At 50.2% G+C, this 27,049-nt stretch overlaps 1 protein-coding gene across 1 annotated transcript in view; it reads right to left on the minus strand.

Moving 5' to 3' along the window:
• Positions 1-27,049, minus strand: part of LOC147122437 (collagen alpha-1(XI) chain-like) — a 745,903-nt gene that overhangs the window by 435,137 nt on the left and 283,717 nt on the right. The window contains exons 21-34 of the mRNA XM_085983595.1: positions 26,438-26,491; positions 26,262-26,306; positions 25,342-25,395; positions 24,697-24,741; positions 23,167-23,220; positions 21,881-21,925; positions 21,693-21,746; positions 21,454-21,498; positions 21,263-21,316; positions 21,121-21,165; positions 17,041-17,094; positions 14,866-14,973; positions 10,631-10,684; positions 676-729 (exon numbers count right to left, since the gene is read on the minus strand). Of these exons, the coding sequence (XP_085839721.1) occupies positions 676-729; positions 10,631-10,684; positions 14,866-14,973; positions 17,041-17,094; positions 21,121-21,165; positions 21,263-21,316; positions 21,454-21,498; positions 21,693-21,746; positions 21,881-21,925; positions 23,167-23,220; positions 24,697-24,741; positions 25,342-25,395; positions 26,262-26,306; positions 26,438-26,491 (765 nt within the window). The remainder of the gene's footprint in view (positions 1-675; positions 730-10,630; positions 10,685-14,865; positions 14,974-17,040; positions 17,095-21,120; positions 21,166-21,262; positions 21,317-21,453; positions 21,499-21,692; positions 21,747-21,880; positions 21,926-23,166; positions 23,221-24,696; positions 24,742-25,341; positions 25,396-26,261; positions 26,307-26,437; positions 26,492-27,049) is intronic.

The following is a 27,049-nucleotide window of genomic DNA, read 5'->3' on the forward strand; positions in this document are numbered from 1 at the left end:
TAAGTCTGAGTGTGTGTGTTTGAGTGAGTGTGTGTGAGTATGTGAGTGTGAGTGTGTGTGAGAGAGAGAGAGAGAGAGAGAGAGAGTGTGTGTGTGTGTGTGTGTGTGTGTGTGTGCGTGCGTGTGTGTTCCTGTTTGTGTGACTGTGTGTGTGTGAGTGTTTGAGTGAGTGAGAGTGTGAGTGTGAGTGAGTGAGTGAGTGAGTGAGTGAGTGTGTGTGTGTGTGTGTGTGATTGAGTGTGTGTGTGAGTGTGTTTGAGTGAGTGCGTGAGTGTGAGTGTGTGTGAGTGTGTGTGAGTGTGCGAGTGATTGTGAGTGTGAGAGTGTGTGTGTGAGTGAGTGTGTGAATGTGAGTGAGTGTGTGTGTGTGTGTGAGTGTGAGTGTGTGTGAGTGTGTGTGAGTGAGTGTGAGTGAGTGTGAGTGTGTGTATTTGTTTTCTTCTCTACTTAGAACTGAAGTATTTTTCGGAAGTTGTAAACAATTTCTACTCAACAGTTTGGATTGATTCGAATCTCATTTACATTTTATACACAGAAGTGCCGCAGAGACATTGAGGGCTGGCCCTGAGGCCCAGTGTCATCCACCCTGGGAGATGTTTAACTGAAGGCCAACCGGCCAAATGCCACTAGGCCTGGAATTGAGTCCATCGCTAAATAAACAAAAACCAGCCTTACCCTCGCTCCTTTCTCTCCGTTTGAACCAGAAAATCCCGGAAACCCTGTCGATCCCTGAGTGACGGAAGGAAAAAGATGTGAGGACAGGGAGGTCAAAAGTCAAACTATCACAGGAGGCCGTTTCTTACCCGGAAAGTCAAGTTCATTGTTGTTTTGGCCTCGGAATAACCTTCCCCTGGTCACAGAAGTATTTTACTGTATTTTATTTACGTAGCTACATCGCAATCATTCTCTCTTCTCCCAAATTGTGAATCACTGGCCAGGCCTCAGCTGGAATATTGGCCTAGAAATTCCAAACTTTATCGCCGGCCGTTAAGGCCATTTTTGAAGCAAAAATGGCGGCCGACCGACTTCCGCCCACTCCCGGGACAGAACGGGGCGGCCGCCATATTGGGCAGGTTGGCAGCGGCGCCATTGCCTGCGCTTGGAGGAGTGTGATGTCAATCGCCGTGCAACGCCGAATTGATGTACGCTCAGCGATTGTGGACTTCACCGCTCCACTTACCACCCTCACCACAGCAAGCCCATGCGTGTGGCCGTTGACAGTGCAGAGAGCCAGGAGGAAGCGGCGGTGAACAGTAAACCATCCAGTAAACAGCTGCTGAGCTCACCGGTAACCAGGGAGATCACCAGTAACTAGGGAGTTCACCAGTAACCAGGGAGATCACTGGTAACCAGGGAGATCACCGGTAACTAAGGAGATCACTGGTAACCAGGGAGATCACCGGTAACCAGGGAGATCATCGGTAACCAGGGAGATCACCGGTAACCAGGGAGATCATCGGTAACCAGGGAGATCATCGGTAACCAGGGAGAGCTCAGACTGTGGAATTGGAGTGAGAACTGCTTCCAATGGGATACATCAAATCTCCCCGTCTGGTCAGTCAAACATTACAGGAGGGAAATACTTCGAAACAAACTACACTGTAAGAATCGCAGGAAAAAATCAAAGCTGGATCTCCTTAAATTTTATAAATTGGGTTTTCCGGTTTAGGGACTGATGAAATAATATGTAAAGTTTTGAAGTCTGGTTCTAAATGGCCAAGAATGAAGAAATATTCTCCCCCAGATTTGTGGATGTTGAAGATGTAATTAAACTCTCTCCTGCCCCATTGACCCCAGTGAACTCTGACCAAGAGGTCATCTTCCCCTTTGTTTAACAGATTTGCTGCTTTTAAATAAGTTACACCCAAATAACTCACTTCAATTGTCTTTCAGTTTATTGCAAAAATTCTTTAACATGATCTGGGTCGAGCTGCTTTTTTACTCGTTCACTTCATTGAAGTTATTTTTTTGATCTTTTCATCAAGATCCAGTTCACATGAAGGAAACGCCAAGGAACCCGTTAAAGAAATATGAAGATTTACCGAGGGTTCTAGTTGAATATAAAGACAGGTGCCGATATAATACACAGTTCCTATACAAACAATCCTGAATTCGCTTGGAAGAACAGTTAGGAATTTCCACTGAGCTTGTCTTGTGATCATTGCCGTATTTTAATAAATGCAGCAAGTGGCTGTACTCACGGCCAACTCTTGACACTTTAGCAACATCTCTGCTCCGGAAATGGCGCGACTCGTTGAATCTCATTGAATGGCGGAGCAGGCTCGAGGGGCCGAATGGCCTACTCCTGCCCCTATCTTCTATGACTTCCATTATATCGCACTCAGTCCATTAAATTTTCTGCATTCGACTTATATTTTGGAATAATCCCAGGATTTCTCTCACAGCGGTTTAAGGAGCTCTGTGCCACCGTCTTTCACCGTTACTCAGGTGACTGCCCGAAAAACGCTGTGCCGACCCTACAGACACCGCCTTCGGCCTCCTGCTGCTGTCACCGCCGGATCGAGCGCACTGCACGGGAGCTTCTGCGCTGCGCTCATTTAAATCAGCGGGCAGCACCAAAATACCGACGCTGCCGCCGCTCTTTCTGCGGGCAGGCGGCCAGTAACCTTGGCCCGCGATGACGCCGCCCATTTTCGGGCTTAATCGAATTTCTCGGCCTTTCTGTCCAATTCTGGGCACCACACTTTACGAAGGATGTCAGGGCCTTGGAGAGGGTGCAGAGGAGATTTACTAGAATGGTACCAGGGATGAGGGACTTCAGTTATGTGGAGAGACTGGAGAAGCTGGGATTGTTCTCCTTAGAGCAGAGAAGGTTAAGGGGAGATTTAATAGAGGTGTTCAAAATCATGAGGGGTTTTGATCGAGTAAATAAGGAGAAGCTGTTACCAGTGCAGGAGGGTCGGTAACCAGAGGACACAGATTGAAGGGAATTGGCAACATTTTTAAAAGGCACGAAGGGCCGAATGACCTCCTCCTGTGCTATCGGAACCTCGGAATTTTCAGGGACCAGTTTCTGATGCTGTTCTAATGTCACAGTGACCGGTAAACCTCCTCCAAATCCTGCCAGATCTAGTTAACTTCTTTCACAAGCAATAAAATCTTAACAAGCTTCAAGAGTTCTGAGCGAACGATTTTATCATTGCAATTTCACTGCATTTATCAATAGGGAAGGAGAGGAAACACTTACCGGAGAGGCTGAAATCCTGATTGCATTGGGAGTGTTAGCACATTTTTAATTCATAGGTAACAGGATATCATACAATTGGTACAGTTTTAAAGTGAGTGGAGGAACAGAGAGACCTGGGGGTTCACTTAAACAAATCAGGGCAGATGTTCATAGAATCAGAGAATCAGACAGCACAGGAGGAGGTCATTCGGCCCATCGTACCTGTGCCGGCTCTTTGAAAGACCTCTCCAATTAGTCCCACTCACCCGCCCGCATTTCCCCAGAGTCCTGCAAATTTTTTCCCTTCAAGTATTTGATAAGTTTTTTTGGAAAACTTGCTTCCTTTTTTCATTTATTGCCAATCCCTAGTTGCCCTCGAGAAGGTGGTGGCGAGCCTCCTTCTTGAACCGCTGCAGTCCGTGTGGTGAAGGTGCTCCCGCGGTGCTGTAGGTGGTTGATGCTATTGAGGGGCCATTTCAGGAGGCAGTCACATCGGTGTGGTACTGGAGTCACATATAGGCCCAGACCGGATAAACTGGACCGGTTGGAGCCAACAGTCCCTTTCACCCCATCAGCCCTGGAATGGGTTTGACCCCCTCGTGTCAGAGGTGAAAGGCCAGAGTGTTAAATAGGCAGATGGGATCCTTGGCTTTATAAATAGAGGCATAGTTTAAAACAGCAAAGAAGTTATACTGAACCTTTATAATCTCTGGTTCGGCCCCAGCTGGAGGATTGTGTCCAATTCTGGGCACCGCACTTTAGGAAGGATGTCAGGGCCTTGGAGAGGGTGCAGAGGAGATTTACTAGAATGGTGCCAGGGACGAGGGACTTCAGTTATGTGGAGAGACTGGAGAAGCTGGGATTGTTCTCCTTCGAGCAGAGAAGGTTAAGGGGAGATTTAATAGAGGTGTTCAAAATCATGAGGGGTTTTCATCGAGTAAATAAGGAGAAACTGTTACCAATGCAGGAGGGTCGGTAACCAGAGGACACAGATTTAAGTTAATTGGCAACATTTTTAGAGGGCTTGACAGGGTAGATGCAGGGAGGATGTTTCCCATGGCTGGAGTCTAGAACCAGGGGTCAGTCTTAGAATAAGGGGTCGGCCATTTATGGCTGAGATGAGGAGAAATTTCTTCACTCAGAGGGTGGTGAATCTTTGGAATTCTCTACCCAGACGGCTGTGGAGGATCAGTCATTGAGTATATTCAAGGCTGAGATCGATAGATTTTTGAATATTAAGGGAATCAAGGGATAGGGGATCAGGCGGGAAAGTAGAGATGAGGACGATGATCAGCCATGATCTTATTGAATGGTGGAGCAGGCTCGAGGGGCCAAATGGCTGACTCCTGCTCCTATTTCTTTTTCTTTTTATTCATTCATGGGATGTGGGCGTCGCTGGCAAGGCCAGCATTTATTGCCCATCCCTAGTTGCCCTTGAGAAGGTGGTGCTGAGCTGCCTTATTGAACCGCTGCAGTTCGTGTGGTGAAGGTACTCCCACAGTGCTGTTAGGGAGAGAGTTCCAGGATTTTGACCCAACGACGATGAAGGAACGGCCGATATATTTCCAAGTCAGGATGTTGTGTGACTTGGAGGGGAACTTGTTCCCATGTACCTGCTGCCCTTGTCCTTCTAGGTGGTCGAGGTCACGGCTTTGGGAGGTGCTGCCGAAGAAGCCTTGGCGAATTGCTGCAGTGCATCTTGTAGATGGTACACACTGCAGCCACGGTGCGCCGGTGGTGGAGGGAGTGAATGTTTAAGGTGGTGGATGGAGTGCCAATCAAGCGGGTTGCTTTGTCCTGGATGGTGTCGAGCTTCTTGAGTGTTGTTGGAGCTGCACTCATCCAGGCAAGTGAAGCGTATTCCATCACACTCCTGACTTGTGCCAAGTAGATGGTGGAAAGGCTTTGGGGAGTCAGGAGGTGAGACACTCGCCGCAGAATACCCAGCCTCTGACCTGTTCTTATATCGGCAGTATTTACGTGGCTGGTCCAGTTAAGTTTCTGGTCACTGGTGACACAGGTTTAAGATAATTGGCAAAAGAACCAGAGGGGAGATGAGGAGAATGTTTTTGCAGCAATTTGTTGTGATCTGGAATGCGCTGCCTGAAAGGGCGGTGGAAGCAGATTCAATAATAACTTTCAGAAGAGAATTGGATAAATACTTGAAGGGCTAAAATTTGCAGGGCTGTGGGGAAAGAGCAGGGAGTGGGACTAATTGGAGAGCTTGTTCAAACACCTGCCAAAATTTTTAAAAGGCAGGAAGGGCCGAATGACCTCCTCCTGTGCTGTCTGAACCTCGGAATTTTCAGGGGCCAGTTTCTGATGCTGTTCTAATGTCACAATGACCGGTAAACCTCCTCCAAATCCTGCCAGGTCTAGTTAACTTCTTTCACAACCAATTAAACTTTAACAAGCTTCAAGAGTTCTGAGCGAATGATTTTATCATTGCAATTTCACTGCATTTATCAATAGGGAAGGAGAGGAAACACTTACCGGAGAGGCTGAAATCCTGATTGCATTGGGAGTGTTAGCACATTTTTAATTTATAGGTAACAGGATATCATACAATTGGTACAGTTTTAAAGCGGGTGGAGGAACAGAGACACCTGGGGTTCACTTAAACAAATCAGGGCAGATGTTCATAGAATCAGAGAATCAGACAGCACAGGAGGAGGCCATTCGGCCCATCGTGCCTGTGCCGGCTCTTTGAAAGAGCTCTCCAATTAGTCCCACTCACCCGCCCGCATTTCCCCAGAGTCCTGCAAATTTTTTCCCTTCAAGTATTTGATAAGATTTTTTGGAAAACTTGCTTCCTTTTTTCATTTATTGCCCATACCTAGTTGCCCTCGAGAAGGTGGTGGCGAGCCTCCTTCTTGAACCGCTGCAGTCCGTGTGGTGAAGGTGCTCCCGCAGTGCTGTAGGTGGTTGATGTTATTGAGGGGCCATTTCAGGAGGCAGTCACATCGGTGTGGTACTGGAGTCACATATAGGCCCAGACCGGATAAACTGGACCGGTTGGAGCCAACAGACCCTTTCACCCCATCAGCCCTGGAATGGGTTTGACCCTTTGGTGTCAGAGGTGAAAGGCCAGAGTGTTAAATAGGCAGATGGGATCCTTGGCTTTATAAATAGAGGCATAGTTTAAAACAGCAAAGAAGTTATACTGAACCTTTATAATCTCTGGTTCGGCCCCAGCTGGAGGATTGTGTCCAATTCTGGGCACCGCACTTTAGGAAGGATGTCAAGGCCTTGGAGAGGGTGCAGAGGAGATTTACTAGAATGGTGCCAGGGATGAGGGACTTCAGTTATGTGGAGAGACTGGAGAAGCTGGGATTGTTCTCCTTAGAGCAGAGAAGGTTAAGGGGAGGTTTAATAGAGGTGTTCAAAATCATGAGGGGTTTTGATCGAGTAAATAAGGAGAAACTGTTACCAGTGGCAGGAGGGTCGGTAAACAGAGGACACAGATTTAAGTTAATTGGCAACATTTTTAGAGGGCTTGACAGGGTAGATGCAGGGAGGATGTTTCCCATGGCTGGAGTCTAGAACCAGGGGTCAGTCTCAGAATAAGGGGTCATCCATTTATGGCTGAGGTGAGGAGAAATTTCTTCACTCAGAGGGTGGTGAATCTTTGGAATTCTCTACCCAGACGGCTGTGGAGGATCAGTCATTGAGTATATTCAAGGCTGAGATCGATAGATTTTTGGATACCAAGGGAATCAAGGGATATGAGGATAGTGCAGGAAAATAGAGATGAGGTAGGAGATCAGCCATGATCTTATTGAATGGCGGAGCAGGCTCGAGGGGCCAAATGGCCGACTCCAGCTCCTATTTCTTATGTTCTTATCTTTTTTTATTCGTTCATGGGATGTGGGTGCAGCATTTATTGCCCTAGTTGCCCTGGAGAAGGTGGTGGTGAGCCACCTTCTTGAATCGCTGCAGTCCGTGTGGTGAAGGTACTCCCACAGTGCTGTTAGGGAGGGAGTTCCAGGATTTTGACCCAGTGACAATGAAGGATCAGCGATATACTTCCAAGTCAGGATGGTGTGTGACTTGGAGGGGAACTTGGAGGTGGTGGTGTTCCCATGTACCTGCTGCCCTTGTCCTTCTAGGTGGATGAGGTCGCGGGTTTGGGAGGTGCTGTCGAAGAAGCCTTAGCAAGTTGTTGCAGTGCATCTTGTAGATGGTACACAGTGCAGCCACGGTACACCGGTGGTGGAGGAAGTGAATGTTTAAGGTGGTGGATGGAGTGCCAATCAAGCGGGCTGCTTTGTCCTGGATGGTGTCGAGCTTCTTGAGTGTTGTTGGATCTGCACTCATCCAGGCCCTTGTAGATGGTGGAAAGGCTTTGGGAAGTCAGGAGGTGAGACACTCGCTGCAGAATACCCAGCCTCTGACCTGCTCTTATAGCCACAGTACTTATGTGGCTGGTCCAGTTAAGTTTCTGGTCAATGGTGACACAGATTTAAGGTAATTGGCAAAAGAACCAGAGGGGAGATGAGGAGAATGTTTTTACAGCGAGTTGTTGTGATCTGGAATGCGCTGCCTGAAAGGGCGGTGGAAGCAGATTCAATAATAACTTTCAGAAGAGAATTGGATAAGTACTTGAAGGGTTAAAATTTGCAGGACTCTGGGGAAAGAGCAGGGAGTGGGACTAATTGGAGAGCTCGTTCAAACAGCTGTCAACATTTTTAAAAGGCACGAAGGGCCGAATGACCTCCTCCTGTGCTGTCCGAACCTCGGAATTTTCAGGGACCAGTTTCTGATGCTGTTCTAATGTCACAGTGACCGGTAAACCTCCTCCAAATCCTGCCAGGTCTAGTTAACTTCTTCCACAACCAATAAAACTTTAACAAGCTTCAAGAGTTCTGGGCGAACAATTTTATCATTGCAATTTCACTGCATTTATCAATAGGGAAGGAGAGGAAACACTTACCGGAGAGGCTGAAATCCTGATTGCATTGGGAGTGTTAGCCCTTTTTAAATTTATATGTTACAGGATATCATACAATTGGTACAGTTTTAAAGCGGGTGGAGAGAGACCTGGGGGTTCACTTAAACAAATCAGGGCAGATGTTCAGAGAATCAGAGAATCAGACAGCACAGGAGGAGGCCATTCAGCCCATCGTGCTTGTGCCGGCTCTTTGAAAGACCTCTCCAATTAGTCCCACTCCCTGCTCTTTCCCCACAGCCCTGCAAATTTTTTCCCTTCAAGTATTTGATAAGATTTTTTGGAAAACTTGCTTCCTTTTTTCATTTATTGCCCATCCCTAGTTGCCCTCAAGAAGGTGGTGGTGAGCCTCATTCTTGAACCGCTGCAGTCCGTGTGGTGAAGGTGCTCCCGCGGTGCTGTAGGTGGTTGATGTTATTGAGGGGCCATTTCAGGAGGCAGTCACATCGGTGTGGTACTGGAGTCACATATAGGCCCAGACCGGATAAACTGGACTGGTTGGAGCCAACAGACCCTTTCACCCCATCAGCCCTGGAATGGGTTTGACCCCCTGGTGTCAGAGGTGAAAGGCCAGAGTGTTAAATCGGCAGATGGGATCCTTGGCTTTATAAATAGAGGCATAGTTTAAAACAGCAAAGAAGTTATACTAAACCTTTATAATCTCTGGTTCGGCCCCAGCTGGAGGATTGTGTCCAATTCTGGGCACCGCACTTTAGGAAGGATGTCAGGGCCTTGGAGAGGGTGCAGAGGAGATTTACTAGAATGGTGCCAGGGATGAGGGACTTCAGTTATGTGGAGAGACTGGAGAAGCTGGGATTGTTCTCCTTAGAGCAGAGAAGGTTAAGGGGAGATTTAATAGAGGTGTTCAAAATCATGAGGGGTTTTCATCGAGTAAATAAGGAGAAACTGTTTCCAGTGGCAGGAGGGTCGGTAACCAGAGGACACAGAGTGAAGGGAATTGGCAAAAGAACCAGCAAAAGGGAATTGGAGAAATACTGGAAAAGGAAAGATTAGCAGGGCTGTGGGGAAAGAGCAGGGAGTGGGACTAATTGAAGAACTCTTTCAAAGAGCCGACACAGGCACGATGGGCCGAATGGCCCCCTCCTGTGCTGTGGGATTCTATAACAGGGGAAGGAGAGGTGGGGAGAGTCAATCCAAACACCAACACAGCAACATTGAGAATCTTAAGCCCAATTTTAACCGGGAATGGAAATGGGTTTGGCTCGATCTCCTGATTTACGCCGCGCTCTGATTGTCCGCTCTATTGAAGCTGGGCGGGTGAGTTTAAAATCGAAGCATTGAAGTGAGAGCTTGTTTCAGATCCCAGTGAGTGAGCTGAAATATCCCGGGGTTTGCCAACTGTCTGAAATTGAAGTTTCCTTTATTTCATTCGGTGAACACACCAAACACTGATCAATTATTGCCCAGACACAGTTAAGCAAAGCTCTGAGTCTCTCGACACCTGCCAAGGACGTGTCCAATTCGATACTGGACACAGATAGGAATGGGAGATTGAACATCAAAACATTACCAAATAATACAGACAGCAAATTAACAATCTCTGTCACCAATATTCAATCATTGACAACATTTCCCCCAGTGTCTTAGTGACATAGTAAACACTGGGCAATTTCCCCCCGGTGACTGTGTTTAAGGAACATTTGTAAATGACTGGCTGAACATTAAGAAGCAATCTTCTCGCTGTGTTTACGGGTTGTTTTTGACTTTGCCGATAGTGTAAAACGGGCGAGAGCGAATCACAGCCCGTTTTGCATCTCTTCCGATTTTATTTCCATTGAAGTTTTAATCGGGAGCGATGTAAAACGGGCTGTGATTCGCTGTCACTTGTTTTACACCATTGCACACTGTCAATATTACCCCTATAGTGAGCAGCAGCAACCTTCCGCTGTGTTTAGGAACATGGGAATCACTGGCCGATGAAAGACCCGGGTCCATTGAATTCACCCTCGACCATCCCGGCAGTCACATGATACACCGATAATGGAGTTATTGACCAATCACAGCGATCGATCTGGATCAATGAGTCTACAACAGACCCAGACATGAGGTGAGCTAAACCCCAGTGGGGGAGAGCTTTGGGAACCAGAGGTCCAAACTCACCTGTTCCTCCCGAGCTCGCTACACTCACCACACCTCATGTCTCCAATTACTCAGATCCTGGAGCACAAAATGTGATTTTCTGGGAGAAATCGATCGAATTTACAAGGTCACTAACCAGAGGGAATCTTCCTCAACATTCACCTCACTCTGAGTAATGGTATTCCCATTCACACTGTGGAATAATATTAAATAGCCCTGAGACCACACAATGTGCGGGTCTTTCACCATTCGATTCTATTCATGTATTTAATTGGATAAACATTGTGTTGAAACAGCAGACCTCCAGTCACATCACAAAGAGACATCTTTGCATTTGGATTACTGAAAACCGCTGGCCGATCACAGAAAGTTCCGCAAGTGAAGCGGTGACTCACCTTTGGACCTTGTCTCCCTGGATACCCGGGCAAGCCTGGGACACCGAGCTTCCCCTGAAAAAAGACAAACGTTTCAGCGGCAGAACGTCACTGACCACTAGATTCGGACTGAGCATCAAGGTGCGCGACACTGGTCCCGCGTGGCGAGAAGGCCCAAAATAAGATTTACAAGGATGATACCAGAACTGAGAGGTTTATAACTATGAGGAAAGTTTGAAAAGGCTGGGGCTCTTTTCTCTAGAAAAGAGAAGGCTGAGAGGTGACCTGATGGAGGTCTTTAAGAATATCACAGGGTTTGATTGGGTAGACGTAGTGAAGATGTTTTGTAATTTTCAATTGACCCCCAGCCTCAACAGCTTTTTGGGGGGCGAGTTCCAGATTTCCACCACCCTTTGTGTGAAGTGCTTCCTGACATCACCCCTGAATGGACCTGTGGGGCAGACCAGAACTACAGGCCATCAATATAAAACAGTCACTAATAAATCCAATGGGGAATTCAGGAGAAACTTCTTTACCCAGAGAGTGGTGAGAATGTGGAACTCGCTCCCACAGGGAGTGGTTGAGGAGAATAGCACAGATTCATTGAAGGGGAATCTGGATAAACACATGAGGGAGAAAGGAATAGAAGGATATGGTGATAGGGTGAGATGAAGAGGGGTGGGAGGAGGCTCGTGTGGAGCAGAAACACCGGCACGGCGCAGTGGGGCCGAATGGCCTGTTTCTGTGCTGTAGACTCAATGTAATTCTGTGTAACTGAATTGGATGTTTTTTTCCACAAGTTAGGATTATTTTACAAAGTCAAATCTGTGAGGGAAGCTTGATCTTTGAAGTGTTTATCCCATCTTTGCCATATCCCTTTGAAATATGCTCCAGGGTGTTTACTTTTGCATATTTTCAATCTATCTTTAATGAGTTGTGATAGTCTGTGAATCGCTTCCCCAGGCCTCCTCTCCATTCTGTTACAATCCCTTTGGGACGGAACCAAGGAAAGTATAAAAATAAACACAGAAAGCTGTAGCGCTGGAGAAACTGGCCGCGGGATGTATAAAATGCAGCTTTCAACAATCTCCAGACAGACAGGGAGCTGGGGCTGTAGGGGGTCAGCACACACAGCAGAGGCTGCTCTGGCTCCAAACTCCAACACAGACCCTGAGTGAAGTATCAAAATAAACCCAGTGACGTTTATTAAAATCAAGTGTTGGGCATAACCGGCGATCCAGGCACAAGCTGTGCCCAAAACTGCACTCCTTTTGAGAAGTGTTATTTTTCTCCAGTTTCCGCTCAAACTCATTTGCATATCACGGAATGCAAAATCTGCCGGGAACCCGGGCAACCGGGAGCATTTTTAGAATGTTGTTTCTTTTAAAATTCTTGTTTTAAAAAATATTCCGTGATATATTTCAGCGTGGTAACTTGGTGCAGTTTGATTAGCGCAGCTGAACATGGGTTTATCCCAAAAACTCAGCATTTTAATCATAGAGTCCAGCCCATCACTTGCGAGTTACCCGGGAGAGTCCAGCCCATCACCTGCGAGTTACCCGGGAGAGTCCAGCCCATCACCTGCGAGTTACCCGGGAGAGTCCAGCCCATCACCTGCGAGTTACCCGGGAGAGTCCAGCCCATCACTTGTGAGTTACCCGGGAGAGTCCAGCCCATCACTTGCGAGTTATTGTCAGTCCAGCCCATCACCTGCGAGTTACCCGGGAGAGTCCAGCCCATCACCTGCGAGTTACCCGGGAGAGTCCAGCCCATCACCTGCGAGTTACCCGGGAGAGTCCAGCCCATCACCTGCGAGTTACCCGGGAGAGTCCAGCCCATCACTTGTGAGTTACCCGGGAGAGTCCAGCCCATCACTTGCGAGTTATTGTCAGTCCAGCCCATCACCTGCGAGTTACCCGGGAGAGTCCAGCCCATCACCTGCGAGTTACCCGGGAGAGTCCAGCCCATCACCTGCGAGTTATTGTCAGTCCAGCCCATCACCTGCGAGTTACCCGGGAGAGTCCAGCCCATCACCTGCGAGTTACCCGGGAGAGTCCAGCCCATCACCTGCGAGTTACCCGGGAGAGTCCAGCCCATCACCTGCGAGTTATTGTCAGTCCAGCCCATCACCTGCGAGTTACCCGGGAGAGTCCAGCCCATCACTTGTGAGTTACCCGGGAGAGTCCAGCCCATCACTTGCGAGTTATTGTCAGTCCAGCCCATCACCTGCGAGTTACCCGGGAGAGTCCAGCCCATCACCTGCGAGTTATTGTCAGTCCAGCCCATCACCTGCGAGTTACCCGGGAGAGTCCAGCCCATCACCTGCAAGTTATTGTCAGTCCAGCCCATCACCTGCGAGTTACCCGGGAGAGTCCAGCCCATCACCTGCGAGTTAGTGTCAGTCCAGCCCATCACCTGCGAGTTACCCGGGAGAGTCCAGCCCATCACCTGCGAGTTAGTGTCAGTCCAGCCCATCACCTGCGAGTTAGTGTCAGTCCAGCCCATCACCTGCGAGTTACCCGGGAGAGTCCAGCCCATCACCTGCGAGTTATTGTCAGTCCAGCCCATCACCTGCGAGTTACCCGGGAGAGTCCAGCCCATCACCTGCGAGTTACCCGGGAGAGTCCAGCCCATCACCTGCGAGTTACCCGGGAGAGTCCAGCCCATCACTTGCGAGTTACCCGGGAGATTCCAGCCCATCACCTGCGAGTTACCCGGGAGAGTCCAGCCCATCACCTGCGAGTTACCCGGGAGAGTCCAGCCCATCACCTGCGAGTTACCCGGGAGAGTCCAGCCCATCACCTGCGAGTTACCCGGGAGAGTCCAGCCCATCACCTGCGAGTTACCCGTTAGTCCAGCCCATCACCTGCGAGTTACCCGTTAGTCCAGCCCATCACCTGCGAGTTATTGTCAGTCCAGCCCATCACCTGCGAGTTACCCGGGAGAGTCCAGCCCATCACCTGCGAGTTACCCGGGAGAGTCCAGCCCATCACCTGCGAGTTACCCGGGAGAGTCCAGCCCATCACCTGCGAGTTACCCGGGAGAGTCCAGCCCATCACCTGCGAGTTAGTGTCAGTCCAGCCCATCACCTGCGAGTTATTGTCAGTCCAGCCCATCACCTGCGAGTTACCCGATATAACATGACTGAAAATAAATTAACAAAATTGCACAGCACCACTTGCTAATCATATTGGAGTACACTCATCAGTTTCTTAGTTAATTAAAAAAAATTAGATTCAAAAGCTATTAAAACGCACCAACATTTTTTGTCCTTGTGACAAAAAAAATCAGCTTTGTTTCTGGAGCCTCCTCGAAGGCCCGCAAATGAGCGCAGTTAGCGGAAACTCGGCGCGGTGATTAATTCCCCCGGGGGCGGGGCCAGCTTCCAGCGAGATGCTTTTATAATGGGTGCTGATATCAGGGGAACTGCGCCAAAAACCCAGCGCAATCGAGCGAAATCTCCGGGCCGTGGTGTCGGTAACTGTCAGCTTTATTATTTTCATGTATTCTCGGGATGTGGACGTCGCTGGTTGGGCCGACATTTAAATGACTCCAGCATTTGAAGGAATCGACACTAACTGCTCCCACCGTCTCCCTCGGGAGCCTGTTCCATTGATTGACCACTCACTCACTGAAATATTGTTTCCACGGAGGAGTTTTGAACTTGCCCTTCAAATGCAGGCCGTGTCCTCTGGTTCTGTTATCCTGGACAAGGTTTTTTAAAAATTCGTTCCTGGGATGTGGGCGTCACTGGCAAGGCCGGCATTTATTGCCCATCCCTAGTTGCCCTTGAGAAGGTGGTGGTGAGCCGCCTTCTTGAACCGCTGCAGTCCATGTGGTGAAGGTACTCCCACAGTGCTGTTAGGGAGGGAATTCCAGGATTTTGACCCAGTGACGATGAAGGGACGGCGATATACTTCTAAGTCAGGATGGTATGTGCAACTTTGAGGGGAGCTGGGAGGTGATGGTGTTCCCATGTGCCTGCTGCCCTTGTCCTTCTAGGTGGAAGAGGTCGCGGGTTTGGGAGGTGCTGCTGAAGAAGCCTTGGCGAGTTGCTGCAGTGCATCTTGTAGATGGTACATACTGAAGCCACGGTGCACCGGTGGTGGAGGGAGTGGGTTTGGGAGGTGCTGTCAAAGAAGGTGAGAAGCACCAATCACCTCCCAAACTTCTCTCTTTCCCCAGTGAGAACAGGGCCCAGTTTACACAATCACTGCTCGTAATCCAATCTCTCCGACCCCGCCTCTGGTACTGACCTTCTCTCCGGCAGATCCCGCTGATCCAGGGTCTCCCAGGGGTCCAGAGCGACCTTTGGGACCCTCTGGTCCATCCTCACCACGTGGTCCCACCAGCCCGGTCTCACCCTGTGGCAGAGGATCAAATACAGATGACAGTTTGGGTTGATGCAGACACACTTCCACTCTCTCACTCTGTACTCTTGTTCGTTGAAAGAATTTTAACCCAGCCCAACATAGAACATAGAATCATCGAATCTCACAGCACAGGAGGAGGCCATTCGGCCCATCGTGCCTGTGCCGGCTCTTTGAAAGAGCTCTCCAATTAGTCCCACTCCCTGCTCTTTCCCCACAGCCCTGCAAATCTTTCCCCTCCAAGTATTTATCTAGTTCCCTTTTGAAAGTTCCTATTGAATCTGCTTCCACCGCCCTTTCAGGCAGCGCATTCCAGATCACAACAACTCGCTGTAAAAACATTCTCCTCATCTCCCCTCTGGTTCTTTTGCCAATTCCCTTCACTCTGTGTCCTCTGGTTACCGACCCTCCTGCCACTGGAAACAGTTTCTCCTTATTTACTCGATCAAAGCCTTTCATGATTTTAAACACCTCTATTAAATCTCCCCTTAACCTTCTCTGCTCTAAGGAGAACAATCCCAGCTTCTCCAGTCTCTCCACATTCACTGTTACCCTCCAAAACTCCTCTCTCACAGATTGTTGGAAACAAAATAACTAAAGAAATCGTAAAGGACAGACTAAATCCTGGAGGTGTTCCAGTGACAGGTTTACAGTGAGACTGATTTCAGAATTGTACATATTGAAAGCCACCTGCCGAAATCCGGGTCCTATTTTAATAGGAGAATCCTCCCACTCACAGAGGTTCAATTTCCTCTGTGCTTTGTAAACAGAGACATCGAGTACAAAAGCAAGGATTGCCAAACCTTTATAAATCACTGGTGAGGCCCCAGCTGGAGTATTGTGTCCAATTCTGGGCTCCACACTTCAGGAAGGATGTCAAGGCCTTGGAGAGGGTGCAGAGGAGATTTACTAGAATGGTGCCAGGGATGAGGGACTTCAGTTATGTGGAGAGACTGGAGAAACTGGGATTGTTCTCCTTAGAGCAGAGAAGGTTAAGGGGAGATTTGATAGAGGCACGATGGACCGAATGGCCACCTCCTGTTCTGTGCGGTTCTACGATCCTGGGAGGGGGTGGGGTGCGATAATCAGAGAATGCTCACATTTTAGAATCAGGGGCAGGGCCAGGGTTCGTGGGCGAAGGGATCGATAAGCAGCCAATGAAAGATTGAGGGACTTATGCCCAGCTTCCACGAGTCCCTGGGAGGAAACTCCAGACCCCGAGATCAATGCTCGAAACTTTAGCGAATCTTTGCTCCAAATGCTTCTGTTAGGACCCACAACAGAGACTGAGATGGTCACAGGATCCCATCACCTAGGCTCAGGTCGTGACCTCAGAGGAAGGTCCCGACCTCAGGCCGAAGGTCCCGACCTCAGGCCGAAGGTCCCGACCTCAGGCCGAAGGTCCCGACCTCAGGCCGAAGGTCCCGACCTCAGGTGGAAGGTCTTGACCTCAGGTGGAAGGTCCCGACCTCAGGTGGAAGGTCCCGACCTCAGGTGGAAGGTCCTGACCTCAGGCGGAAGGTCTTGACCTCAGGCGGAAGGTCCTGACCTCACGTGGAAGGTCCTGACCTCACGTGGAAGGTCTTGACCTCAGGTGGAAGGTCCTGACCTCAGGCGGAGGGTCCCGACCTCACGTGGAAGGTCCCGACCCCAGGCCAAAGGTCCCGACCTCAGGTGGAAGGTCCTGACCTCACGTGGAAGGTCCTGACCTCACGTGGAAGATCCTGACCTCACGTGGAAGATCCTGACCTCACGTGGAAGATCCTGACCTCACGTGGAACCGCCGTCCTGGTATTCTGCACTCAGAGGATTTCAGTCACGGCTGATAATGGAATATCAAAAGTCCAGTGTTTGAAAAGCGCAAAATCGATTAAGACACGGGAGCTTTAATTTTACAAGCGAGACGTATCATTGGCTCAATGAAAGGTGAGGTGAACAGATTGTGTGAAGCACGAGTTTGTCTCAAGCAACAGAAACCCTCACTCCCACCTTGACATGTGTCTGCGACACGGGAAGACATTATTTGGGCAGCGACCGGCGAGAGCTGAGAAAATCTCTTACCCTTTCTCCTTTGAGACCCATGTCACCTTTAAACCCCGGAAACCCATCTTCGCCCTGAGAGAGAGAGAGATCATTAACATTTTCACACAAGGAGAGAGGGGATTTCTTTTTATTTCAAATAATCAAGGATGTTCACGTCAGAAGCTGACTATTTTCAGGGGATTTAATGTAAAACACAACAAATATTCACTCACAAATAAACTGCAGCGAGTCGGAGATTAAACAGAGACCAGACACAGTGAGCTTCACAATAAAGTCTGCTTCAAGGAGCTTGACTTCGCAAATCGTGGAAAACCTCACCTTGCAGTGTGAGTTCAGCTAGCACGATGCTGCAAATTTAGGATATAAGCTTTTAACTGTCCTGGCTAAACAAACACAGATTATCTGAGAGATTCAATTCATTACTGCTGGGAAATAAGCTGATCGTGTGCATTACGGTAATAAAGAACGCACATTTCTATGGCGCCTTTCCCCTCCTCAGGACATCCCAAAGCGCTTTACAGACAATGAAGAATTTTTGAAGTGTGGTCACTGTTGTAATGTAGGACACACGGCAGCCAATTGTGCACAGCAAGCTCCCACAAACAGCGATGAGATGAAGACCGGAGAATCTGTATTTCATGCTGCTGGTTGAGGGATAAATATTGTCCGAAGGCACTGGGGAGAGTCCCCCTGCTCTTCTTCAAAATACTGCCATGGGATCTTTTACATCCACCTGAGAGAGCTCGCAGGGTCTCGGTTTAATGGCTCAGGCAAAAGACAGCACTCACAGAGGCACTTTATCACATAATAGGGTTTCAGGAACTCTCTCACCCAAAAGGCCGTGGATGTGGGAGAGGGAAATCAGCCATGATCCCAGCTCCTGATCCCCACCTAGAGGCTGCTGGAAGAACATGCTTGCGAATACAATTCAACACGACTATTCCAAAGCTCTCCTGGCCGGACTCCCATCTTCCAACCTCTTTAAACGTCAGCTCATCCAGAACTTGGCTGCCCCGTGTCCTAACCCGCACTGAGTCCCGTTCACCCATCACCCCCTGTGCTCACTGCCCCGTGTCCTAACTCACACCCAGTCCCATTCACCCATCACCCCCTGTGCTCACTGCCCCGTATCCTAACTCACACCCAGTCCCGTTCACCCATCACCCCCTATGCTCACTGCCCGTGTCCTAACTCACACCCAGTCCCGTTCACCCATCACCCCCTGTGCACACTGCCCCGTGTCCCAACTCACACCCAGTCCCGTTCACCCATCACCCCCTGTGCTCACTGCCCATGTCCTAACTCACACCCAGTCCCGTTCACCCATCACCCCCTGTGCTCACTGCCCCGTGTCCTAACTCACACCCAGTCCCGTTCACCCATCACCCCCTGTGCTCACTGCCCCGTGTCCTAACTCACACCCAGTCCCGTTCACCCATCACCCCCTGTGCTCACTGCCCCGTGTCCTAACTCACACCCAGTCCCGTTCACCCATCACCCCCTGTGCTCACTGCCCGTGTCCTAACTCACACCCAGTCCCGTTCACCCATCACCCCCTGTGCTCACTGCCCCGTGTCCTAACTCACACTGAGCCCCGTTCACCCATCACCCCCTGTGCTCACTGCCCCGTGTCCTAACTCACACCCAGTCCCGTTCACCCATCACCCCCTGTGCTCACTGCCCCGTGTCCTAACTCACACCCAGTCCCGTTCACCCATCACCCCTGTACTCACTGCCCCGTGTCCTAACTCACACCCAGTCCCGTTCACCCATCACCCCCTGTGCTCACTGCCCCGTGTCCTAACTCACACCCAGTCCCGTTCACCCATCACCCCCTGTGCTCACTGCCCCGTGTCCTAACTCACACCGAGTCCCGCTCACCCATCACCCCCTGTGCTCACTGCCCCATCACCCCCTGTGCTCACTGCCCCGTGTCCAAACTCACACCGAGTCCCGTTCACCCATCACCCCCTGTGCTCACTGCCCCGTGTCCTAACTCACACCCAGTCCCGTTCACCCATCACCCCCTGTGCTCACTGCCCCGTGTCCTAACTCACACCCAGTCCCGTTCACCCATCACCCCTGTACTCACTGCCCCGTGTCCTAACTCACACCCAGTCCCGTTCACCCATCACCCCCTGTGCTCACTGCCCCGTGTCCTAACTCACACCCAGTCCCGTTCACCCATCACCCCCTGTGCTCACTGCCCCGTGTCCTAACCCGCACCGAGTCCCGTTCACCCATCACCCCCTGTGCTCACTGCCCCGTGTCCTAACCCGCACCCAGTCCCGTTCACCCATCACCCTCTGTGCTCACTGACCTACATTGGCTCATGGTCCAGCAACACCTCGATTTTAAAATTCTCATCCTTGCTTTCACATCCCTCCATGGCCCTTGCCCATCCTTAACTCTGATCTCCTTTTTGCAGTACTGAGTGAGCGCTGCACTGTCGGAGGGGCAGTACTGAGGGAGCGCTGCACTGTCGGAGGAGCAGTACAGAGGGAGCGCTGCACTGTCGGAGGAGCAGTACTGAGGGAGCGCTGCACTGTCGGAGGGGCAGTACAGAGGGAGCGCTGCACTGTCGGAGGGGCAGTACTGAGGGATTGCTGCACTGTCAGAGGGGCAGTACTGAGGGAGCGCTGCACTGTCGGAGGGGCAGTACTGAGGGAGCGCTGCACTGTCGGAGAAGCAGTACTGAGGGAGTGCTGCACTGTCGGAGGGTCAGTACTAAGGGAGCGCTGCACTGTCGGAGGGGCAGTACTGAGGGAGCGCTGCACGGTCAGAGGTTCAGTACAGAGTGAGTGCTGCTCTGTCGGAGGGTCAATACAGAGGGAGCGCTGTACTGTCGGAGGGGCAGTACTGAGGGAGCATTACACTGTCGGAGAGGCAGTACTGAGGGAGTGCTGCACTGTCGGATTGGCGGTACTGAGGGAGTGCTGCACTGTCGGATGGTCAGTACAGAGGGAGCGCTGCACTGTCAGAGGGGCGGTACTGAGGGAGTGCTGCACTGTCAGGGGGTCAGTACAGAGTGAGTGCTGCTCTGTCGGAGGGTCAGTACAGAGGGAGAGCTGCACTGTCGGAGGGGCAGTACTGAGGGAGCGTTTCACTGTCGGAGAGGCAGTACTGAGGGAGTGCTGCACTGTCGGTGGGGCAATACTGAGGGAGTGCTGCACTGTCGGAGGGGCAGTACTGAGGGAGTGCTGCACTGTCGGAGGGGCAGTACTGAGGGAGTGCTGCACTGTCGGTGGGGCAATACTGAGGGAGTGCTGCACTGTCGGAGGGGCAGTACTGAGGGAGTGCTGCACTGTCGGAGAGGCAGTACTGAGGGAGTGCTGCACTGTCGGTGGGGCAATACTGAGGGAGTGCTGCACTGTCGGAGAGGCAGTACTGAGGGAGTGCTGCACTGTCGGTGGGGCAATACTGAGGGAGCGCTGCACTGTCGGTGGGGCAATACTGAGGGAGCGCTGCACTGTCGGTGGGGCAATACTGAGGGAGTGCTGCACTGTCGGAGGGGCAGTACTGAGGGAGTGCTGCACTGTCGGAGGGGCAGTACTGAGGGAGTGCTGCACTGTCGGAGGGGCAGTACTGAGGGAGTGCTGCACTGTCGGAGGGGCAGTACTGAGGGAATGCTGCACTGTTGGAGGGGCAGTACTGAGGGAGCGCCACACTGTCGGAGGCGCGTCTTTTGAATGAAGCATTAAACCGAGGCCTCGTCTGCCCTGTCAGGAGAACGTAAAAGATCCTGCGGCCGCTATTGGAAGAAGGGCAGGGGGGAGTTCTCCCCGGTGTCCTGGCCAATATTTATCCCTCAATCAACAGCACTGAAAAACAGATGATCTGGTGATTATCACATTGCTGTTTGTGGGAGCTTGCTGTGCGTAAATTGGCTGCATTTCAAAAATTACTTCATTGGCTGTAAAGCGCTTTGGGACGTCCTGAGGTGGTGGAAGGCGCGGGAGAAATGGGAGTCCGTTCTTTCTTGTAACTGAGCCGCTTGACCTGAAAGTGAGACACCCAGACACGTCAGGGTGGGTAAAGTGAAACAAAAGTCATAAAAATAATAAATTTTAATCGTTAAAAAAAAGCGAGACGATTTACCTTTTCACCCTTTCCCCCTTTGAGGCCACGAACTCCATCTGCACCCTGTTTCAAAACACAGGCAGAGTCAGCACCGCAAGATCGACCGATCGCAAAGAAACTGAGCGGCTTAAAAATAAAGAGAGACTTTGGTCAGACGTACCTTAACTCCTCGAGGTCCTGGATAGCCAATCGGACCTTGCGGGCCAGTAGATCCCTAAAATATAGATTAATGAAGAGCAACGTCAGCAATGTTGTATTAATAAAAACCATTTGTGTTAAAATCTGGGGTCGGAATGAAAATTAATTTGGGCCGGATGGGGCGAGCGATGTGAATCTTTGTTTCGATGTTACCTGCGAGCCTTTCTCACCGGACGGCCCCTCTTTCCCTGGGTGGCCCTACGGGACAATAAACAACAGGTTTATACGTTCTCAAAGCAGCTCTTAAGATATTGCGCCACAATAAAAGTACGGTTTGATAAAAGTTTGCACAGTTTAAAAGGATGGTCTTAAAATCTGCTGGTGTTCCACAGATGTGGCGTGAGAAGAAGTTTCCTTTGTAAAGTGTGTAGTGAAAGGACCCGTCAACTTACTGGAGGCCCATCAGCTCCCGCGAGGCCGGACAGACCGGCTTTACCCTGAGGACCCTGTAAAACAGAACAAGACGAGACAAGTTCCAGGTGGCACAGGGCTGACAGCAGCAGGAAAATTCCAACTCTCAGAAAGTCACGGCAAGGCAGAATTAGTCCTGCAATAGTTTGTGCTCGTAGTTAAGACTTACCTTAGCTCCGGGAGGTCCGATGGTACCTTGAGGCCCGGGTAGACCCTGTGTGGGGAGAGTGAGAGAGAGAGAGTGAGACAGAGAGGAGAGAGACGTGAGAAACTCTTCCAATCACTCCAGAGCAGGCTCTGTTTATGAGGCGTGGGCTTTGCTTCTGAAGGAGCTCGGTGCGCACTGGAAGGCAGCCAGTCTCAATAATCTCCATTGTTTCACTTATTTTTATGTTTAAATCGAGTCACATTGGGAGAGAATCCAGCAGATTGTTGGCACGGCAGGAGAAATCCAATCCTTCACACAAATCCCTCCAGGTGGGATATTTGTTACTAATATTCCAAACACGACTGAGAGATTTCCCCCTCCCCCACCCCTCCCCGCCTCCTCCCTCACTCCCCTAACCCAATCCCTCTCCTCCCCGCCCCATCTCCCCTCCCTCCCTCCCCTCCCACTCTCACCCTCGCCCTCCCCCCACCCCGCCTTCTCCCAACCCCTCCCCTCACCCCACCCCCCTTCTCCCCACGCCTCCCCCTCCCCTCCCCCCACCCCTCCTCTTCCCCCACTCCCCCATCCCTCCCCTCCTCCCACCCCATCTCCCCCCTACCCTCCCCCTCCGCTCGCCCCACCCTCGCCCTCCCCCATCCCACCACTACCCTCCCCTCCCCATCCCCCCGCTCCCCTCCCTCACTGCGATCTCCCTCCCCCACCCCTCCGCAACCCTTCTCCCCTCACCCACCCCTCCCCTCGCCCTCCCCTCCCCCATCCCATCTCCCCCACTACCCTCCCCCACCCCTTCCCCTCCCCTCCCCCTACCCTCCCCACCCCATCTCCCTCCCCCTCCCCTCGTTCAACCTCTCCTCTCCTCTACCCTCCCTTCCCCACCCAGTTTCCCACACCATCTCTGTCCCTTCTCCAACCTCCTCCACCTCCCCATCTCCCCCTTCACCCTCTCCTCTCCACACCACTCCTCCTCCCTCCTCATCCCTGCCCCCTCGCCTCTCTAACCCCAATCCCCATCTCCGTCCATTCCCCAACCTCCTCCCCAACCCCATCTCCCCTCCTCCCTCCCTCACCCTCCCAATCCCCATCCCCTCACATCCCTCCTCCCTCCCTCACCCTCCCAGTCCCCATCCCCTCCCTCCTCACCCCATCTCCATCCCCTCGCATCCCTCCTCCCTCTGTCCCAATCTCCTCACCCCCTCCCTGTCCCCTCCTTCTCCCACCCCAGCTCCACCCTCTCTCACCCCGTGACGCTTGATTACAAACCTCCACCTCCCCAGCCGTAAACTTACTTGTGGTCCTGGGATGCCCTGCTGTCCGGCAGGCCCGGGCTCTCCTTGAGGCCCCTGTAGATTGGAAAGAGAAAGTCGAGCATTAAACCTCGAGAGAAGCTTCCTTCTTCCAATAGTCCCAGTGCAGGGAGGGAGACCCTGTTTATTTATCACAATTTTGTTTTACTATTTAGATACAACGACACACACACACTCACAATCCCACACACACACAAAGTCTTTCTCACACACACACACACTCACAATCCCCCATTACACACACACCAACACACTCACATTCACACACTCTCGCACACACACTCTCTCTCACACACACTCTCACACACACTCTCACACACACTCTCACACTCTCACACACACACACACACACACTCTCACACGCTGACACACACACGCTCACACACACGCTCTCACACACTCACACTCTCACACACACTCTCACTCACACTCACACACTCTCTCACACACACTCACACACACACTCTCACACACTCACACTCACACACTCACACTCACACACACACTCTCACACACTCACACACACGCTCACACACACGCTCACACACACGCTCGCACACTCACACTCACACACACTCTCACTCACACACACACTCTCTCACACTCACACTCTCACACACACGCTCACACACACACTCTCACACACACACTCACAATCCCACACACACACACAAAGTCTTTCTCACACTCTCACACACACACTCACACACACACTCACACTCAGTAACAGTCACACACACACACACACACACACTCTTACACTCACACACTCACAAATACATACACACACTCTTACACTCACACAGACTCACAAATACATACACACACTCGCACTCACACTAACTCGCACGCATGCACATTCCACACTCACACGCAGACACTTCACACACACACACACACACTCGCACACACATACTCTCACACACTCACACTCAGTAACAGTCACACACACACACACACACTCGCACACACATACTCTCACACACTCACACTCAGTAACAGTCACACACACTCGCACACACATACTCTCACACACTCACACTCAGTAACAGTCACACACACACTCGCAGACTCACAAATACACACACACTCGCACTCACACTAACTCGCACGCATGCACATTCCACACTCACACGCAGACACTTCACACACACATACACACACCCATTCGCACACACATACAAGCGCGTACACACACACACACATAAATGAAATAGATGTCTACTGAATTCCCATCAGTTCAATCAGTACAGATAACGACTGATAAAGATATACTCACTGACATAAGAAAACTACTCGCCACTTGGTCTGAGTATTAAACAAGGCTTTAATCAACTGTTTTACAACATGGAGATCTAGTTGTCCTTCACTAGTTCCTGTTTACAAAATGTCCCGAGCAAGCTGGGCCCGTGCCCGAGTATTTATACTCTTCCTGGACAGCGCCACCAGCAGGCCACTCAGTATTATTCCATAAGTGATTTCTACATGAATGGCAAGATTCATGTCACTCACCATGTTCCCTTTTGAACCCTGAGGCCCATCCAAACCAGTAGAACCCTAAAAAGATAAAAAATATTAAAAGATATCTTTAAATACACACATATTTTTCTGGTTCTAGAATCTTCCCCACTCTAACATTGTTTATTCAGAGCTCCTAGCCTGGAACATTTACGGTCCCAGATTAAAAGCCAAGATTTGGGTTTCATAGAATAGAATAGTACAGAATAGAGGGACACCATTCGGCCCATCGTGCCTGTGCCGGCTCTTTGAAAGAGCTCTCCAATTAGTCCCGCTCCCTGCTCTTTTATGTCTTAATCTAAATGTACACTCTCAGGAGCCGCAAGCCTACATTTCGTTGTACTGCACTTGTGCACTAACAATGACAATAAAGTTGATTATGATTATGATTATGATTATGACAACCCTGCAAATCTTTCCCCTTCAAGTATTTCTCCAATTCCCTTTTGAAAGTTACTATTGAATCTGCTTCCACCGCCCTTTCAGGCAGCGCATTCCAGATCACAACAACTCGCTGTAAAAACATTCTCCTCATCTCCCTCTGGTTCTTTTGCCAATTATCTTAAATTCATTTACTAGGAAAATGTGTTTTTAAACAAATCAAAGGAGAAATGTTTCAAACAAAATGATGAAACGTACGGGTTGTCCTGGTGGGCCTGGAGATCCTCGCGGGCCAAGGAGTCCTCTGGCACCCTTCAGAGAGAAAACAACAACTTCACACATCGATGGTAGTAATTTTTTGAGAGAGAAGTTGACAAAAATAAAGAGGTGAGGCAGCAATTCAAAAAGGTTCAAATTCAGGTCATGCCTCATTCACAAGTGAAGAAAAAAATTAAGCTGTTCATTGAATCTCACAGCCCAGGAGGAGGCCATTCGGCCCATCGTGCCTGTGCCGGCTCTTTGAAAGAGCTCTCCAATTAGTCCCACTCCCTGCTCTTTCCCCACAGCCCTGCAAATCTTTCCCCTTCCAGTATTTCTCCAATTCCCTTTTGAAAGTTCCTATTGAATCTGCTTCCACCGCCCTTTCAGGCAGCGCATTCCAGATCACAACAACTCGCTGTAAAAACATTCTCCTCATCTCCCCTCTGGTTCTTTTGCCAATTCCCTTCAATCTGTGTCCTCTGGTTACTGACCCTCCTGCCACTGGAAACAGTTTCTCCTTATTTACTTGATCAAAACCCTTCATGATTTTGAACACCTCCATTAAATCTCCCCTTCACCTTCTCTGCTCTAAGGAGAACAATCCCAGCTTCTCCAGTCTCTCCACATAACTGAAGTCCCTCATCCCTGGCACCATTCTAGTAAATCTCCTCTGCACCCTCTCCAAGGCCTTGACACCCTTCCTAAAGTGTGGTGCTCAGAATTGGACACAATACTCCAGCTGGGGCCGAACCAGTGATTTATAAAGGTTCAACATCACCTCCTGGTTTTTGTCCTCTCTGCCTCTGTTTATAAAGCTCAGGATCCCGTGTGCTTTTTTTTAAACAGCCTTCTCAACTTGTCCTGCCACCTTCAAAGATTTGTTCTGAAGAAGATTATTCCAAAAATGGGCAACTTACAGATTCACCAGGCAGTCCTCGGGGTCCGATCTCTCCGTCATCTCCCTGAAAAAACAAGGCACACAACAAGATTGGTAACTGGAGGGCAAGAAAGGGTTCGGAGCTCAGAAGAGATGCCCTCAGATTCCGAGTGACGATTGGTTGAACAGAGAGAATATGTTGCTATGGTGACTCACCCTTTCTCCATCTTCTCCTGAAGGCCCAGGTGGACCCAGTGCTCCCGTCTCACCCTGTGACGACACAGAAACAAAATCATCAGTCGCTGAGCAGAGCTGCGAACTAAATGCACTGCTTCCATTTCGCTTCATGAAATGCAGTGAACCGGGAGCACACAGAGGCTCGTGAAATCTGCTAAGAATATATTTTACATAAAACAGTATGAAGCCATCATAGCCAAGAAAATCTCATCTGCTTTTAACAAACTACATGGCAATTATTATACAGACAGAATTGCTGTGTAAGAATGCTTGAGTAATAATTAAAAAACAAACCGCCTCTTAATATGCTACAGATTATTGCGGAATGAAACCGATAAAGCACCTCACAGGAGGAGGTCATTCGGCCCATCGCGCCTGTGCCAGCTCTTTGAAAGAGCTCTCCAATTAGTCCCACTCCCTGCTCTTTCCCCACAACCCTGTTAATCTTTCTCCTTCAAGTATTTATCCAATTTCCTTTTGAAAGTTCCTACTGAATCTGCTTCCACCGCCCTTTCAGGCAGCGCATTCCAGATCACAACAACTCGCTGTAAAAACATTCTCCTCATCTCCCCTCTGGTTCTTTTGCCAATT

This window comes from Somniosus microcephalus, chromosome 3 (assembly GCF_052327205.1).
Source record: "Somniosus microcephalus isolate GS21.2 chromosome 3, FLI_Smic_1.0, whole genome shotgun sequence".
NCBI lineage: Eukaryota > Metazoa > Chordata > Chondrichthyes > Squaliformes > Somniosidae > Somniosus > Somniosus microcephalus.